At 40.2% G+C, this 19,726-nt stretch overlaps 1 protein-coding gene across 1 annotated transcript in view; it reads left to right on the forward strand.

The window, feature by feature from the left end:
- The window catches only part of LOC139944553 (chitobiosyldiphosphodolichol beta-mannosyltransferase-like), a 92,942-nt gene that overhangs the window by 14,775 nt on the left and 58,441 nt on the right, over window positions 1-19,726 (forward strand). The window contains exons 2-4 of the mRNA XM_071941600.1: window positions 4,998-5,078; window positions 7,400-7,506; window positions 9,161-9,309. Of these exons, the coding sequence (XP_071797701.1) occupies window positions 4,998-5,078; window positions 7,400-7,506; window positions 9,161-9,309 (337 nt within the window). The remainder of the gene's footprint in view (window positions 1-4,997; window positions 5,079-7,399; window positions 7,507-9,160; window positions 9,310-19,726) is intronic.

Here is a 19,726-nt window from a genome sequence, read left to right on the forward strand (position 1 = left end):
ATGGAGGCAGACTTCTAGTACTGTTGGAGTTTCGGAGTACAATCGGGCGAAACTCACCCAAGGGAGTCGTTGAGGAAAGTCACATTATTTTAAGGGAAATTGGACAGACCAGTTTGGCTTTGCATGTTTCTTTCTAAAGATACTTAGGTAGCCTCCAGATCCATATTTGAGTGGTGACCAAATCTATTAACGTTGTTCAGTCAACGGAGGCTGCGGTCGGCGATGGAAGCTGAATGGTTTTATTTTTATATTTATACTTTCCAGTATATACTTTTCACTCCGTCTAGACAAGGCTTTCCTTCGGTTTCGGGCATTAGAATGTTTCTAAACGAGTATAACAGATGGACAGAACCTCATGCAATGCGTGTGTTCTTTGGCCAAATAATAACAAGCTTTAGTTGGCTAGCCTCACATGATGTTCAATGGAGCGTGGAAGGAATGCGAAGATGGGTGGTTTGGACTGATTGATGCAATCTTGTTGCCAAGTAGCCTAACGCGGAGGTTTTGCATGGTGGATATATAACAACTATTAAAAAAAAAAAAAAAAATTACATGTCTGTGGAAAGATTTTCATCATGGGCTGCGGAACTTAGTCGGTCTATTTGGTTTCGTGGTATGCAGTCTGTCCTACACGGTGCCGTTGAAATACCGTTGCGTTGGTCATCGCCAAATTGAGGAAGTTGTGTCAGGACAGAATCTAAATATGGTGACCTTGAAGCGTTACTGCAATTATGTTTTCCTTCCCGTAGCTCTCACGAAACAGTCAGGCCGAGCTTAACGGCAGACTCGACGTTTTTCGTACAACCCACAGCCTTAAAGAGCCTAGATTTCTGTTTTAAATGTCGGTTGCTGACCATCATACGGTTGGGGATGACCATCTAGACAACTCTACCCGGATGGTGTAGTCAAGTTTGATTGATAGGACACACGTGTAGCCTCATATGGAGGGTAATGACCTTACACGGCAACCTCACAAGGACACGGAGGTACCAATTATAGCTCCATACTATGGATGATTTTAGTTTTAATCGGCTTGGTCCTCAGGTAGAGCTATTTTTTATTCTTCCTAATGGCTTGGGTCCAACATGAGAAAAGGGATATCACTCAAGTAGTATATTATTTTGTATAGGCCGATACTTGCAACGGGTACAGAAGTACATTCAACCTTTGGAGCAGTCAGAGGCCCACGTCACGAGGAAGGAGATATCCATACCTTCAAGGCGAGACCAGCTCGTTGGTAGGCGAGGTTAGGAGCTAGCTCCCATCAGGTCAAAAAAAAAAAGGAAAAAAAAAAAGAGAAAAAAAAAAAAGAAAAGGGGTAAAAAAGGTGACGAGGTCTGATGGCAGTGATCTTTGTCTATAATCACTCCTTGGCAAACTCTGCGGGGATGTGTCCTCCCTTGGTTGTCGCCCCTAAGCTGGACACAGTTTGCCTTTTCATCAAAAATGAGTTGGTGGATGGGTTTTTGCTGTTTTGTCCTTCTGCTTGCTCCAACCGACGATCTCCTACCACAGGAGGCAGTAGATTCTAACTGCTTCTCGCAGCCTTAGCGGGTCGAGATGACTGCGCATTGTGTGCCCACGTAGGTCGATTTTGGGGGTTTCCGAGTTTGGGCATCTCAAAGATGTGAGAATTCAGCAGACGGTCAATTGTCATAGAGAAAGTATGAGAAGCATTGCAGGGGTCTTCATCAGATGAAGATGTTACCGAGCATAGAGCTCAAACCTCAGAACCAAAAGGCTTTTACAAGTTGGCTATGTAGCTGTGTTGCCGGCTGGCGTAGCAGTTTGACCGAATGGCGGGCGTTCAACCCTTGGGCCGTCATTTAGGTTTGGGTGAGAAATGGGGAGTTTTGGTAAGAAACGGGGGCTTGAGGCGGACTGGGGTTTGGTGAGAGATGGGAGGTTTAGGGTTTCCTTTGCTTTGTCGGCGTGAGAAAGCACGCCACAGGGTTAGAAGCGAACAATCGTTTACACCCATATCTAAACCTAAATGTAGAGTCTTGAGCCCGCGAGTGAGCAGTGGTGCAAATAGCTTACTATTTGCACCACTGTGAACAAAGAGGGCGCATGATTCAAATCATTCCCGTTTCTGGCTGGCTCAAGGTTGAGAGGGGGTACGGGGTCAGTGATGCAGCAAGTGGTTTGTAGGTTAGCAAAGGGGGAAAATGTACCCACCCTCCCTCCCCCATTTTCCCGGATCAGTATGAGAACTGTTAACCCTCCTACTTGGTGTACCCCTCCCTAAAAGTTTGTCTGGTTGTTTAGTGAGGGGCACAACTTCCACATTATTTGGTCCAAAACATTTGGATATGGTCCGTGGTCCCCCTATGTCAAAGTAAATAGCAAAATCAGTACAATGTATTTAATTCAAATTTAGAAGTTTGTAATGGCTAAATATGCGTATGGTGAGGTTTGGCCACTGGGCCGGTTTGACAGTACGTCTGAGTAGGGTACAACACCTTTTAAACCTGTGTAACATTTTCCCTTTTTTTTTTTTTTTGCATCCCACTTATCCATTCCACAGGGACAGTTGTAAGAGAGGAAAAACTCCGGACTCGGGATTCTACACCCCAAATCGTTTACACCCATATCTAAACCTAAATGTAGAGTCTTGAGCCCGCGAGTGAGCAGTGGTGCAAATAGCTTACTAAATAGGGAGACCACCAACATAGGGCTAGATAGCTCAGTTGGTAGAGCGCCGGCACGTTAAACCGGAGGTCGTTGGTTCAAATCCCGCTCTTTTCAATTTTTCTTTGTTCATCCCAAAATCATTTATATATATATAAAAAAATGTACCTAGTCAGTTTCCCTTGTGGTTTATTATTTGATATATATATATATTGGGGGATCGTTATGATGTCATATTATAAAAAAATAAGCAATAACAGATTGCTACGTTAATTTAATTGACATAAAAGACAGCAAAAATGATCCACGGCAATCCTTTACAAGGAAAACATTTGTTTTAGTCATCCATTAAAATACATGCACTAGTCCAGACAAAAATGCCCCAGGCCAGACAATTTTTTTTATGAGGCCCTCAGTTTCATACCTAAATTCACTTGTATTGGTTTTGTAAATCGCAGCGTCAAAGATAGTCCGGCATGATCGAGGATCCTCAGGTTTTGCAGTTGCCTACACGTATAGCCTACGCAACCGTCGAGGGGTGGGGGGGGGACACACCCGTTGCCGTCCCATCACGCGATATATTGGGGAGGGGGCTTAATTCTGCTCCACCTTCCAATACGATGGAGTCAGACTATTTAAGCAACTTGTTTTGTCAATTCGGACTATCGAACCTTAGTGTCGATTCGGACTATCGAACCTTATTATCGATTCGGACTATCGAACCTTATTGTAAATTCGGACTATCGAACCTTATTGTAAATTCGGACTATCGAACTTATTGTCAATTTGGACTAACGAAGCTTATCGTCGATTCGGACTATCGAACCTTATCGTCGATTCGGAATAATGAACCTTCGGACTGTTGAACCTTGTTTTTGTTTCGAACTATCGAACCTTCGGACCAACTAACCTTTTTTTAAATTCGGACTACCGAACCTTCGGACCAGTAAACCTTCGGATCGATGAACCTTCGGAGTAATGAACCTTCGGACTATCGCATCAAATGTTCGGATTAACGAACCCTATTACATTTTCGGACTAATGAACCCCCTCTTATGGAAAATTTGCGCGTTCAGACTATCGAACCTTCGGACTATTGAACCTTCGGACCAACGGACCTTCGGACTATCGGGCGGACCCCGTTACTACTACTATGAGTACTATTATTATTATACCCACTATGGATAACTTTCCGTATGGCGGAAAGTTTTCATTCATAATTACAAAAAGGGATATCTCATTAATTTCATATCGAATGAAAAAGTGTTGGCGCCATACAGAAACTTTTCCCCAACAAAAGAGACAACATCCAACCTCGAAAGTTCAAAGCAAAATTATCGTCGGCTAGATATCATTCTCCCCTTTAGTCACTAGATAGATCACGTGAGTGGTTGCTACGTGGGAATCTATGGCTGTTTTCGAAACCACGGCTTCGGGTCCGGATTCGGCTTAGGCTAGCTTGGCCCCACGGTTGTTTTGACAACTACTCTGCTTTTAATTCGTACACACTCGGGGGCTTCAGACGAGGAAAGGAGCCGACGCCGAATCCAAACAAAACAAAGAAAAACAGACACAACAACTTTAGTCCTTGAAAACCTATGACATAAGATCACTTTTGAGAAGAGATTTGACGTTGTGGTACAAAGCACAATCTAATATTAAGTGGTAGAGAGTTCCCAGATGCGTGGTGCAGCTGAAGCAAAAGACTTATATCTCACGTATTGACATGCCCATTTTACAAAGCTCGATTTTGTAAAGCGCATTGGTGTTGTTTCTGATCAGCAGTGTGTGGGTTTAAATCCCCAGCCGTGACGCTTGTGTCCTTTACTAAGACACTTAGGCCCTAACTATTGCTTCGTCCTGCGGATGGAACGTAAAGCCGTTGGTCCCATGTGTTGTGTAATGCATGTGAAAGAACCCAGTGCACTTATCGATAAGAGAAGGGGTTCGCCCCGGCGTTCCTGGCTGTGGCTGCTGAATGCGCCGTAGGACCTTTAGAAGTTGCTAAATAATTGGGTCTCAGAATCCATCACTGCAATAACCTATCTTTCTGAAAGTTTGTATAATACTCAGCACCTTGAGAACCTTGTTTGGTAGACGTGCGCTGTATAAGACTTCGATATTACTATTATTATATTATTACTATTATTGAGATGGTTATTGTGAAATGCCCTATAGGCCCTATAAGAATTTATTATTGGCAGAAAATTGTTGAGGGATCATGCCAATTTTTGAAGCCAGAATTTTAAATACTTGAGCCAATGAGATACTGACCTTCGTGTCTACATGTACTTGTACACATTGGCTCATGTTAAGTCACATCACAATTGTTCAATCTTCTACACAATTTTGAATATTACTCACAGGATCCAAGCCTCATGGAGATGTACTTGTGAATGACAAAATTACTTTACACATAATGTCGGACCCACCAGGATTTCTGAGAGGTAAGTTACTCGCTTGCCTTATTAGACCATAGAGAAAGCAGACACGAACCTGACAAAAGATGTAACAAGTTTATCACAAAGAATGTTATTATAGAATTGATATGCGTGGAGCATTTCAACCAATCGAGGGCGTGCATTTTTATCGTTCTCGTTATCGTTCTTGTTGTTGGGGCCTGTGTGACCGGGCCTTTAAGCAGCTATTAGAAACCGGCAGAGTTGTGGCCGTACAAAAAATGTGGAACCAAAGATGGATCCCCTATCGCAAGGCCTTTATTGCAAGGGTTTAAGACCGAGTCAGCACTCTTTTCCTTCCACTAATACTTTTCAGTTTAAATATTCAAAAGTTTTTGAGAACAGATCTGATCATCTTAGCTTAAATGCTTGCCCTGACTCTGCCTTTAATTGCTAAGATTCATGTTAGCATTTTAAGTAGCCAAGTCAGAGCTTGTGCACTCGAGTTTCAAACATGCTAGGTCATACCTCGGGAAATGTCAATGAGAAGGATTCTAAACTTTTATGTGTGTTTCAAAGATTTTTTCGCAAAATCTTAGATGTGCACCTGCACCCCATCTGGGCCCAATTTCATGGTTCTGCTTACCTCCGAACGCTGCGCTTGCGATCACGATTTCCCACTTAACGTGCAAGCGCCGAATTTCTGCGCAAGCCTTGTACGCATGTGCAGAAGCCAAAATTCGCTGCTAACCCAGGAAATACGCTTGCCGTAAGCACAGAATTCCCTGCTTCTGTAAGCACTGATTCTGTGCTGACAGTAAGCAGAGCCATGAAATTGGGCCCAGGTGATTTAGCATGGAATGACCTACATATCGTTTTGTAATATTTTAAAGTTGAAGTACATTGCTTCAGCACGGTGCCAAATGATTACTCTACGACTGAGTTTTCACTAAAAGACACTTTGTATGACCTAGATAAATTTAAGTTTTCAAGAACATTTGCATTTGCGCATTGTTTGTACACGAAGCCTTTTCTTGTACAGATTTCATGAAGAGACACTTGGGTTAATTTGTTTATAACTCATCAAAACAGTTGATTACTCATTAATCATTTAAAGGGAAGGTCCACGTTTGGTAATTTCTCAAAACAAATATTAACTTAAAAACTGACTTGGTAACGAGCATTGGAGAGCTATTGATAGTATAAAACATTGTGGGAAACGACTCCCTCTGAAGTAACGTAGTTTTTGAAAATGACGTAATTTCTCACTAAAATATTAAAAGACTTCTAGCTACATGTACATGTAGAAGTCTTTTATTCCTGTCTGAAAGCACACAAATTCGTCTAACAATGGTGTTTTTTCTTTGATATTTTTTTCCCAACTCCGATGAACAGTTGAGCTCAAATTTTCACAGGTTTGTTATTTTATGCATATGTTGAGATACACCAAGTAAGAACACTGGTCTTTGACAATTGGCAAATGCATGATTTAATATCTCCCTTTTCATGCTGGATAACTGTCCAAGTTTAAATGGCAGACAGTGACCGACAGTGACCAAAACAATGGTTTAATTATTTTATAACTTTTAACACAGTTTTCTCTAAACATGAAAGTTTAGCTTCAGGAGCTAAAGTGTCCGTTTGTGAAAAAAGGTTGCATGTTACAGCCTCTTATTTGACAGTTGTATGGTTCCTAATTGAAGCACTGTCTGTTGTTCATATTTAACTTACACTGTGTCATGACCTTAAAGTCACCTTTTTTGTTTTTTTCCGGCAATGGCGACCAGGTGTATTGCTGCTGAATGCAGAAAAACACTTTTTGAAATGTACCAACTCACGACTTGGACGTACATGTACTTTGCACGTGTGTTTACTATACGCATTGCAGGCAAAGTCTGCCTCGATTGACGTCACAAAAGGGGTAGGCGGAGTCAGCCCCCAAACAACTTTATATATTTTTTAAACATATAAATCGTGACAAACAATTACTAAAAAAATTGTTTTATTGTTCGTAAGCATATACTCTTATGTTTGAAAGAAAAAAATATCTATTTCCAGGTGACTTTAACTGAAAGGAATAGATGTATCAATCCTGATCTAAAAAACTAATATTTGAACTGTGTGAGTTTTTATTTCCGGGTATTGAGGGGCTTTTATGAAACTCTGCGTATTTGCCAAGAATTACACTGATCAAGATGGTCTTTTTTTTTTACATTTTCATGAGGCAATTTTCAGTTGAATATTACTCCTTTATATTTCTATGACAAAAGAACATGAATTTTATTTTGGTGTTAGTTGATCTCAAAGTTTGATTTGGTTTAGTTTTCGAAAAAGGTTGTTATTGATTAATAAAAAATGTCTCCTTCCAGTGTTTCCCAGTGTCATCAGCTATGTGTCCAAGGTGATCTGGCAGTCAATGCAGTTATACTATGTGATGCTAATCAAACTTCAGTGGCCTTCACATATATTGGTTCAGGTAATTTTCATGTAACAGGTCTTGCTCTTAAAAATCTAGAACTAGCGGTATGAAACCCAGCTGCGCCTACCCTAGTCCAATGCAACATGGTCTGTTTACTTAGCCAACAACAGCTGAGAGCACATCGCCCCCCCCCCCCATACAAGAAAGCTCTATGTACAAAATGCTGCAAGTGTAGCGTTGTGTACAGGGGAGAGTTAAAGTGGCTGGGCAGGGTCACAATACAAATCACTGTGGCAAACCACCCATCCTAAGTTAAGATGAATCTTAGTGCTTTGTGAAATCGTACACTTGTCAGTCTTTTGTTCCGTTTCGGCATTATTTATCGATCTCATCCATATTTTCCAGTTTTCAGTGGGTCCCCGATAGTGGTTCTTTCCCAGTCCCGTTTATATCCCGTTTCGTTTATTTTGTTCCCGTTCAGTTTATTATTTTCCTGTCCTGTATCGTTTTCAAGTCCCTTTTTTTTTTCCCCTCACCAGCCCTGTTTATTTTTTTTCCCAACTCCCTGTCCCACCTTGTGCCCCTTCCCTATCCCGTCCCATATCTAACCCACGCCTCCTTGCCTCCCATCCCTGCGATCCCGTGCATTGTTCTTTGCTTGCCACTGTTTTCCCATAACTCATATTTTCCAGTTTCCCGCGAGTCCTGTTTGTGGTTCTTTTCCCGTTTCATGGGATTGATTCCCCCCCCCCCCCATTCAGTTTAATATTTTCCTGTCCCATGTCCCAAATCATGATAGCCCCTTTTTTTTTTTTTAAATCCATACCCCAGCCCTGTTCATTTTTCTTGTCATTTTATGTTTGCTGTTCTCCCGTCCCCCATTCCACAGACGTGCCACTTTGTGCCCCTTCATCCTGTCCCCGTCACAAATTTAAACCGTGCCTCCTTCCCGCCATCCCGCCCTTGAATTGTTCTTTGCACTTTTTGCCGTCCATAACTTTCCCCGTTCCGCGCAGGTCCCACCAGTAAGGTGGTTCTTCGTTTTGTGTATTTTTCTTCTCTGTCCAGTTTATTTTTTCCCTGTCCAATGTCATCATTAGTCCCTTTTTCTTTTTCCCCTTCCCGTATTATTTTCCAAGCCGTTTTAATTTGTTTCCTTCATTTTTAGCAGTTACCCGCCCCTTTCCAACAGACGTACCACACTGCATGCCCCTTCCTTCTCCCTGTCCCACAACGTGCTCTAATAACCCCCACCAGCCTTCGTCCTGTCATCGTGCCTCGATCCCATGCATTGTTCTTTACTGTATGTACGCGTGAAGTTACTGGACGGTCGCGCTGTGACTGTGACATCACAAAGGACGCCTGCCCTCAATCCCAAAGTTACTGCACGCTTGCGATTTGACTGTGACGTCACAAACAACACATGCCCCCAACCCACGGGTACCCCGAAATTTACCCCAGGACGCATCATTTTAGCAGGGTGCGGGCACCACTTGAAGTGAAAACAACATGGCGGCGCCCATGCGATTTAAGCGCTATTTTAGTATAGATGTATATCAACCTCCCCCAGGGTTTTCTGGGCTACTAAAACTTCCTAGGTCAATCAAAATACTTGTCAATCAAAATACTTGGGGCTACATATAAAAATACCATCCAAACATCCAACATCATTTGATTGCAAACAACTTTGTATTTTTTCTCTTTATTGTAGAATCCACCAGCCATACCAACATTAGCTGTGGCTTGGGTCTGTAGTAGGTTGTATGGAAGTAAGTTCATCATTGATTGGCATAACTATGGCTACAGTCTGCTTGGTCTCTCATTGGGAGAAAGACATATCTTGGTTCGATTTTCTAAATGGTGAGTATTACTTTATTCCATTTTAAAAAAGTGAGTTTCTTTAGAGGGAGATTATTTACTGGTAAAGTATTTACATGTAATCTGAACTGTTAACCACTTACCGCGGGTAGACAGGTATACAAGACAAATGCTTACTGGGCTCGAAAAACGAAAGCCTGATGGACACATTTAAAAACAATTGAAGAGATGCCCACTGTGAAAACTCTCTGATATTCCATTTTGTTTAGTGCATTCACTTCTGTCTTCTGTGGAATGTCATGTTGGTCATTATTTGTACATATCTGAGGTACAGGATATCATTATTATGTCACTTTGTTACTGTGGCATGTTGTGACAGAACGGTCAAACATGCTGGACTTGAGCTCTGGTGTCTCTGATCGGCAGAGTGTTGGTTCGATCTACTTTTCTGAAAAGCAGGTTAAATGTTGTTTCCTGATGCATTTTTCCAGTTCTCTGCTTTTCTGCCTCCCAAAAAGTGGATTGAACGTTTTAGTTATACATGTATCAATTTTTCTGCTTTTTTGATTTCAGATTTATAAGCAGAATTTACTTATTTTCTAAACTGACGGTCCAAAAGTGGACATCTGCTATTTGGGTTTCCTGAAGGCAGAAGTGTGGATTGAACATTTTAGTTTAATCCACTTTTTGGCGAGCTGCTTTAGCCGTATGCGAGCCTATGTAATACCGATTTTGTCCGTCCGTCCGTCCGTCTGTCCGTCCGTCTGTCCGGCCGTCTGCACTCAGTGGATATGTTAAAGTTTTTGGTTTAAGTTTCAGTCTTTGAGTTGAGTTGTTTTTGGTATGTACAAGCCCAAGTGAGATTGTTATATATACTTGTCAGTCATTTTTTGTAGTTTTTAGCTATGTTTTCCAATAATGTTGAAGTTTTTGGAATAAGAAAATGTTAAAGTTTTTGGAATACAAAAAATGTTAAAGTTTTTGGAATACAAAAAATGTTAAAGTTTTTTTTTCAGGCTCAAAGTCAAACATTGACATCTGGATTTTAAAGAAACAAACTCAAACTTAAATCTTAAAGTTTTGAAATAATTTGTTTAAACAAAAATCAATCTCTCTGTCACTGGTTCCAGTTGAATGAGCTGAAACAATGAAAAACATAAAATGATCATAACTCCTGATTGCAATGATGTACTGACTTGAAACTTAAGTCAAACATTGCTTCTGTCGTATAGATACATATGAAAAGATAAAATTCAAAGAGTGCATCAATGGTTCCAGTTGAATGAGCTGAAACAATGAAAACATTAAATGGTCATAACTTCTTATTGCAACGATGTACTGACTTGAAACTTAATACATTGCTTCTGTCGTATAGATACATATGAAAAGATAAAATTCAAAGAGTGCATCAATGGTTCCAGTTGAATGAGCTGAAACAATGAAAACCTTAAATGGTCATAACTTCTTATTGCACTTATGTACTGAATTAAAACTATTCTTCTGGAAATTAAACATCTGAATACATTTCTTGTACGTGTATACATGTGTATACATGTACCACTGACTAGTTCAATGAATGTGTGTGTGTGCACTGGTTCAAGTTGAATGAGCTAAAACAATGAAAAACCTTAAAGGAACCTGTTGCCTTGGGCCGGTCGAGATGGTCTTTGAAAAGCGCTTGTAACTGTTTGCTATAAAATGCATGGTTGGAAAGATGTTTTAAAAGTAAACTACAATGATCCACACAAATATGCCTCAAAATTGCATGATTTTCCTTTTACCTTGTCGACTAACACGGTTGGCCATTTATGGGAGTCAAATTTTTTATTCCCATAAGTGGCCGACCGTGTTAGTTCGCAAAGCAAAAGGAAAACCACACAATTTCGAGGCAATTTCGAGGTGTTAGTTCGCAAAGCAAAAGGAAAACCACACAATTTCGAGGCAAATTCGTGTGGATCACTGTACTCTACTTTTAAAACATCTTTCCAACCATATATGCATTTTATAACAAATGGTTACAAATGCTTTTTATACCGCCAACTCGTCCGATCCAAGGCAACGTGTCCCTTTAAATGGTCATCACTCTTTATTGCAATGATGTACAGATTTAAAACTTCAATCAAATATTGCTGCTTACATGTAGATAATATGAAAAGATGAAAACCTTAAATGGTCTTAACTTCATACTTGTCAATGTCTCCACCCCTGTGACCATCAGTTGATCAAATGATTGGTTTTTCTGTCAGTCATTGGTTCTATCTGGTGATCGGCAGCTCGCCATGCCAGCTTCGCTGTCTAGTTTACCTTTCAGTTAACCGAAAAGCAGATTGGACGTGTTGTCACACAGTGGGTCAAAAGTGGGTCAAAAGTGGACATCTGCTTTTCTGGTTTTGCGCAATCTGAAAAGCAGATCAAACTATGTTTCACACACTGCGGTCTCAGTTGTTTGCACAAGGAAATTGTTTCAAGTTTACCTTCCCCTGTCTATCAACGCATGGTTCCAATTTATCGTCCTTGCTGTTGTGCTTGCTCTCTGTCGCCTTTTGGAGATTTTGCCGAAACACCATTTAAACACAGTCAATGAATGAGGATGGCATCACCTTAAACATCCACAGGTTGTCTAGTGAGGGCCAATGTGTATGAGAGAAAAAATGAAGTTGTAGATAGAGCTCATCAGATCATTTGTCTAAGGAGAGAATAATTAAACTAGACTTATAACCGTCAGCAAGCGTATTTCACGTGTGAGCATGGAATTTTTGCTTGTGGGCTTGCCTTGGGTAGTTCACAAAACCAAGGAATCTTTGCTTACACAGCTATAGGGCAGACAATCAGCGCTTATCTCTTCAGCAAAGGCGGATCCAGAATTTTCCCAAAGGGGGAGGTGGAAATATACCAAGCAGCAAGTGAAGCTTTAAGGGTGTGAGGTCCACGGCCTGCTTAAAAGCCCCGGATATTTTAGATTCTGGGTGCTCTCTAGTGCAATTTCAGGCCATATCGAGGACTGTACAAACAAAATTTGGAGGTGGGGGTCCTTAAAAAGGGGGGATCTCCACCTGATCAGGTGTGCAATCCGTCTTGAAAGATGGGGGGGGGCGGGGGGGGACATAACATTTACGGCGTGGGGTCTTGGGCCTGCTTTAGGGCCAGTGAATTTTTTTAGGCCGTAGATGCTCTCTGGTGCAATCTAGGGAGTCTGAGGAGTGATGGGAAAATTTTGCATTCTAGATGCTCTGTGGTGCAATCTTAGGCCAATAAGAGGCAAACAGAATGGAACAGAACATATTAAGCATTTAAATGTCAGCAGCAGTAGAACCTTTTGAGTTGACAGCATCAAGTTCAGGTGTAGATCTATGACACAAGTTTTAGGGGGCAAATCTGTCAATCTGTTTATGGCATGGGTACGGGCCAGCTAAAGGGCCCAGGAAAATTTTCCATTTTAGATGCTCTGTGATGCAATCTAATGCCAATTTTGAGGGGGGACATTTTATATACCGTAATTCGGATTATATACCGTGGTTTATGTGTTGATTTTGACATTTTTTTGAACTCATGCGGTTTATTCTCCGGGCGGCTTGTAGGCCGACGTATAAATATTTAAGAGAAAAAACGGCTTTTTTTAAAAGAAAGATCGTTTGTAAAATATTCTTAGTAATGTTTTTTTTCTTTACAAGAACAAAAACCTGCCTGTGTGATGACAAAATCCTGTTGAAAATCTCACCACAATTGTATTCCGTGTTCCCTTTGTAAAACGTTTATCAACCGCCCTCAGCTCCCCCTCTCAGCGCAACTCGGGTTAGACTAGACTGGTGCCCGTCTATTTATCCTTGCGATCTTTACATGCTGACGTCAGACATTCAGGCTATACTCGTGTCTCAGCGAAATAGACTCGTCCCCTGTCACTTCCATGAATATTGTTAAACATTCTCTATGTAAATGCAATTCAGTATGTACCTATCATGAGTTGTGACTTCTTGAGAGGAGTCTACTCAAGTTTCTTTTTCTTGTTTTTCTACCCGCGTTCTGGACCACAGCGCAGTCTCTTTTTATTCGTTTCCTAACCAAGTTCTGGACCCATATACTTTGTACACGAAGGTTTAGGGTTTTCCCAACGTGCATAAAAATAGGGGTTTTTGACGACGACGATATACCATTGTGTCCACAGATTTACACTAAACTTGAACAGTTTGAAGATAATGACAGTTGAAAGCTTCCCTTAAAATATTACTTGCTGTGGTGTTGTAGTTTTTGAGAAATTATTGAAAAAATGTCAACGTATATATCCTCTTACTGCTTACCAGTTTTCACAGTATTATGCCTTTTTCTTTGAATTTGGAAACAAATAATGATGCCATATATCAACCGATGCCCTAATTATCTTCAACTATGCAAACATATATTAAAGCTTGATGGACATTGAAATGTTCACACCACACACCGATCTTCGATGACTTCAACTGGCCTCATTTGGTTTTAGTTTTTCCTGTTTTCAAGGCACACGAGAAAGTATGGTTTTCCGGTCAAGCCATACTTGAAAGAAACATCTGCAGTGACTGCAAGTGTTCTTTGAGACTCTGTGTATGACTCTAAAGCCAGCAATTGTCTTCATTTTATTCAAAATATTTTTTAAATTAAATTTTAAAAATTACCATGGTAACTTGCAAAAAAAAAAATAATAATAATAATAATAACAAGTGTGAATAATTACTGGCTTTCAAATGTGATTTTTTTTTTCTTTCTTAATATTTATAATAAAGCGTATAAATAAATAGTGATTATTGAATTAACAAGTTTAAATTTTAACATTAATAATAATATTGATATATGACGGTTGAAAAATAAAAAACTCCAATAATATTCAAAAATGATATAAGGCACATGGCTTTTTTTTTCCCAGAATGCTCAGCAAAATATTCAGTCACATGATTTGATCACCATAAATTGTGAATTGAAGTAGTGTGTGATGAAACTTTTTCGGTGGGCAAATACTAAGTTGCAAGTAAACTAAGTTTTGGTCAAGGGAGAGGAGACTCCTTGCTTGGCAAATAAAACCACACAATTTTTATCCAGGGACGGTTTACATCGCGCACAACAGAGAGGTAAAAGATTTGCCACGATTTTCAAAGTCTTTTCAAAGTAGCCAACAATGACTGACCCACCCCTTACTAAACACCTTCTGGTTGTGCATTGTCTGTGATGCACTTGCTTGGTCTGGTCAGAAATGTTCTGTTAATGGTTGCCAGCAACATAAATGTTTGTTGCCATGTCGCCCGCACTGTTTTCAATGTGCCATTGAGAACAACTATGATTACTTAATACAACAACACAGAAGAAACAGAAGCTTTAGTCCAGAAGCGTTTAGCTCCCAATTTTTTTTAAATTACATCGGTTAAAACATTTTGTTGACAATACTCTAGTTTTACTTTATAAAACTATTGTCCAACTGCAAATGTCCCACAACGACCATTATTATTATTAAAAAGACGGGAGTTCGGACACTTGTATAAAACATTATTTTTGTAAACAATACTCGAAAGTCACAGAACGGGTCTTTAAAAGACCGAGTACGGACCGTGACGTTCTTAAAATAACATTTAACCAAAATATTGTCCAACTGCAAATGTTCCACAACGCCCAATTATTATTATTAAAAAGTAGTTTGATCATTCTCTATATAAAACATTGCGTTAACAATACTTGAAAGTCTCAGAACGGGATTATTATTTAAAAGACGAGATTAACCTGGTATTTAAAAGACGGAGTAGGGACATACTTGGGAAACATTTTACCAAAATATTGTTCAACTGCAAATCCAACAACGCCCAATTATTATTATTAAAACGGGAGTTATTAAGAAGGGAGTTCGGACATTCCATATAATACATTTTGTTGACATATCGAAAGACTCAGAACGGTATTTTTTATTAAAAAGACAGAGTACAGACGTCCCCCCCCCCATGTTACCAAAACTAATTCGGACATTCTCTATAAATATAACACATTTTGTAAACAATACTCGGAAGTCTCAGAATGGGAGTTTTATTTAAGACGGAGTACGGACATTCTTAAAATTTAAACAAAAAATTGCAAATGTCCCACAACGACAACTATGATTAAGAAAGACAGGAGTTCAATCATTCTCTATATAAAACAGTTTGTTTACTCAAACGTCTCAGAACAGGACTATTATTTAAAAGACGGGAGATCTGGCGTTCTGTTTTCAATTTTCAAAATGATTGCCCAATTATTATCAATAAGACGGGAGTTCGGACATTTCCTACATAAAAAAATAAAAAATAAAACAATACGCACAAGTCTCTGAGCGGGATATTATTTAAAAGACTAAGTACAGACATTCTTTCCACTAATTAAGTAAAAAGGCAGGGTAGGCCTATCCGGACGTTCCTTTTTTCCGATTAACAAAATTATTGTCCAACTGCAAATGTCCCACAAAAAAATAACGAAAGTTATCATTAAAAAGACATTATTATAAGACGGAAGTTCGCACATTTTCTATTATAAAACATTTTGATAACAATACCCGAAAGTCTCAGAACGGGATTATTATTTTAAAGACGAAGTCTCAGAATTGGATTATTATTTTAAAGACGGGGTACGGACAATTTAAATGAAGGTATCTTCCATCTGCAAATATCCCACAACGCCCAAGTATTTTAAAATGGGATTTCCGACATTCTCTATTTTAAACATGAGCAAAGTACATTAATACTCCAACGGTCTCCAAGTCTCTGACCCAACACTCTCTGAACGGGATCATCATGTAAAAGACGGAGTATATGGGCGTTCTTTTTTTCAACTAAAACAAAATTGTTGTCCAACTGCAAATGTTCGGTTTAATAGTATTTTGCCTCTATGTTTTTAATTGGTCTTGTTTCTGTTTAGCCTTTTTAGTTTTTATTGTTAGGCGCATAGAGGAATCTTTTATTCATAATGCTCCTTATAAATGCTGTTTATTATTATTATTATTATTTAAATGTCCCTCAACGACAATTATTATTAATAATAATAATAATAATAATAATAATAAGACTTGTAATGCGCACATATCCACCCTGCTGGGTGTTCAAGGCGCAGTAAAACCAAAAACAAAACAAAAACAAAACACAACACAAAGAAAAACAGACACAACAAAATTAGTCATTGAAAACCTGTGACATAAGATAAGTTTTGAGAAGAGACTTGAATTTTGCAGTACAAACACAAGATCGAAGATTAAGTGGTAGAGAGTTCCAGATGCGTGGCGCAGCTGAAGAAAAAGACCTGTCACCCCATGAGTGTCGAGACTTGGGTTCAATGAGGAGAAGCATAGAACTTGATCGAAGATTCCTTGATGGAGTGTAAACGTGAAGCAGTTCAGAAATATAGTGGGGAGCTTTGCCATTAAGAGCTTTGTGGACAATGAGCATCAGCTTGAAGATGATTCGTTGAGAGATAGGCAGCCAGTGTAGTTGTTTCAGAATGGGGGTGATAGAACAGGATTTTCTAGACAGTGTCACAATGCGGGCAGCAGTATTTTGGAGCCGTTGAAGTCGGGAAATCTGGTTGTTAGGAAGACTGTAGAGAAGAGCATTGCCGTTGTCAAGACGAGAAGTAACAAATGCGTGAATGACCTTTTCAGTGGCACTTTTGTCCAAGTACTTGCGAATCTTACCTATATTCCTGATGTGATATGATGATAAACGAACAATGTTGTTGATGTGTGGCTGAAGTGTCATCGATGAATCAAAAATAACCCCTAAGTTCCGAGCTTTCAGCGAGGGAGCTATCCGAGCGTCACCGATGGAGATGTATGGCACTGAAACCTTAGTTAACTGTTGACGTGACCCAAATAGAAGAAACTCTGTCTTATCATCATTTAACTTCAGGAAGTTTTGTTGTGTCCAACGTCGAATCTCTTGGATGCATTTCTCAAGTCTTGCAATAGATGCATTGGCGTTTTCTTGAGAAGATTTAAACGTGATGTATAGCTGAGTGTCGTCTGCGTACACATGGTAATTCAGATTAAATTTCAGGATGATGTCACGAATCGGTAAAGTGTATAGCGTAAACCACTGCGGGCCGAGTACCGACCCCTGTGGCACAGAGTAGTTCAAAACAACAGGGTCGGATATCGCGGTGCCAATACATACATGCTGAGTTCTATTGTAGAGATACGATTTGCACCATGCTAGGGCTGTGTCCTCTATGCCAAGGTGATTCTGGAGCCGAGAGAGAAGGATGTTGTGATCAACAGTGTCAAAAGCAGCACTCAAGTCTAGCAGGACTAGTGCTGTTAGGTTACCATTGTCCATTGCAGAGAGAATATCGTTGCTCACACGGACTAGTGCAGCCTTGGTCCCATGGAAAGGCTTGTATGCTGACTGGAACACGTCGGACAGGTTGAAAGTATGAATGTGATCAGAAATACGTGATGAAACTACTCGTTCGATGACTTTTCCAAGATATTTTAAGTTTGCAACCGGTCTGTAGTTTTTGAATATCTCCTTGTCCAGGTTTGGTTTCTTGATGAGCGGCCTGATGTAGGAAACTTTGAGGCTATCGGGGAAACAACCGGAACTGAGGGATTCGTTTACAAGCTTAGTGATGTAGGGTACAAAAATATCGATGTTTTGCTTTATCATGGATGTTGACACTGGATCCAGCTCACAGGATTTTGAAGGAGATTTCATAATAACCCTTTGAATCTCAGCAACAGTCGCAGGCTCAAACACAGATAGTCTACACTCTGGTTGAAGTTGTGGCAATGTCTGCGGCACGTTGTAAGGGACTGATGAAAATGATGAGCGGATGTCTGAAATCTTGGTGACAAAAAATTTCTGGAACTCATTTGCTAAGTCCTGGTCATTGTAAGTGGATGGAAGGACAGGGGTTTTGGGTTTGAGCAACAACTTACCAATTATCTTGAAAAGCTTCTTTTGATCTCCTGAGGATTCTTGTACTTGAGATGAATAATGGATGATCTTTGCCTGGTTGATCAAATTCCTAACTACTTTACATTGGTTGCGATATTCTTGTCGTTGAATTGCCAATTTGCCATTTTTCCGCCACTTCCGCTCCAGTTGACGACAGATCTTTCTCGCTGTACGAATATCATCATTGAACCAGGAGACTTCAGTTCGGACCTTGACTGATCTCGTTTTCCAAGGTGCGTATTTATCCAAGATGTCACTGACTGTACTCTCATATTGGCTGACATAGGAATCCAAGCAGTCGTAATCAACTTCTAGATTTGCTAAATGGGAGCCTATGTCGCGGAACACTTCGGTAGGATTAACATGTTTCCATTGTCGGCTCTTTATAGTAACGGTTGGGACTTTGGGCTTGCACAGACTCAAGTTACACATGACTGCATAATGGTCTGATAATCCAGGTAGAATAACAAAGTTTGAGACAATTGGTGGGGAGATTTCACGAGTTATGACAAGGTCTAGGCAATGACCGAGACGATGAGTCGGCTCCTTGATATGCTGGGTAAGACCAAAAGCCTGAAGTAGATGCTTAAACTGGTTTGCATTGGTGTTGTGGATGTCATCAACATGAATGTTAAAGTCGCCTGTGATGATGATTTCCGATGGATGAAGCAGATATTCCAAAATCAAATTCTCAAACTCCCTTAGAAAACTTGAGAAAGTCACATGTTGGCCGTTTGAATCCCTCTCAGGTCTGTATACAATGACAAGGCAAACAGATTTAGAGTTTCCGGAAACTTCAGCATGAAGAGATTCAAAAGTTGTGTACTGGACGTCATTACTTTTCACAGAGACGGATAAAGTAGATCTGTACAGTATTGCAACTCCTCCACCAGTCTTGTGAGGTCTTGGGATGTGATGAAAGTAGTAGCCAGCAGGGGTACACTGACGACATGTTAAGTTGTCGTCTGGTCTCAGCCATGTTTCTGAAACGGCAACAAGGTCCAGATCTTTTTGCAGAACAAAATCAGCAAAATCGTCATACTTGTTACAGATGGACTGTGTGTTTATAACACAAAGGCTGAGTTGAGATTTGGCTGGAGTCACTGGTACTGGAACAGATGGGAGTGTAACTTCGGGTACGGGGGGTTTATGAACAGTTCTACGGCGACCAGCTTTTTTACCACGATGTGTAGGTCGGTAAACAGTGCTGGGATTTACAAAAAGGCCAAGGTTCTGTAATGATAATATACAGGAAGGCAGAAGAGTTGTAGCACGTGTGGATGGGGCATAACGGAGACTGAGAAGCTTGTTTCGTGAGTAGGAATTTGCAGAGTTTGGACTAGCTTCTGCTGAGTTTGAGTTATTGACACCTTCAGGGCCGGGATTTACAGCAATGTCACCAAAAATCACAATTTCCAAATGAAAAGTGGCTGGGGAGTTGTCATAGTAAGAAATAGGGCATTTCAGATATTTACGACGCTGGATGAACTCTAGATGTGTCTTTGGCAGAATGTAAGCATCAGACACAA

This window comes from Asterias amurensis, chromosome 11, assembly GCF_032118995.1.
Source record: "Asterias amurensis chromosome 11, ASM3211899v1".
Classification (NCBI taxonomy): domain Eukaryota; kingdom Metazoa; phylum Echinodermata; class Asteroidea; order Forcipulatida; family Asteriidae; genus Asterias; species Asterias amurensis.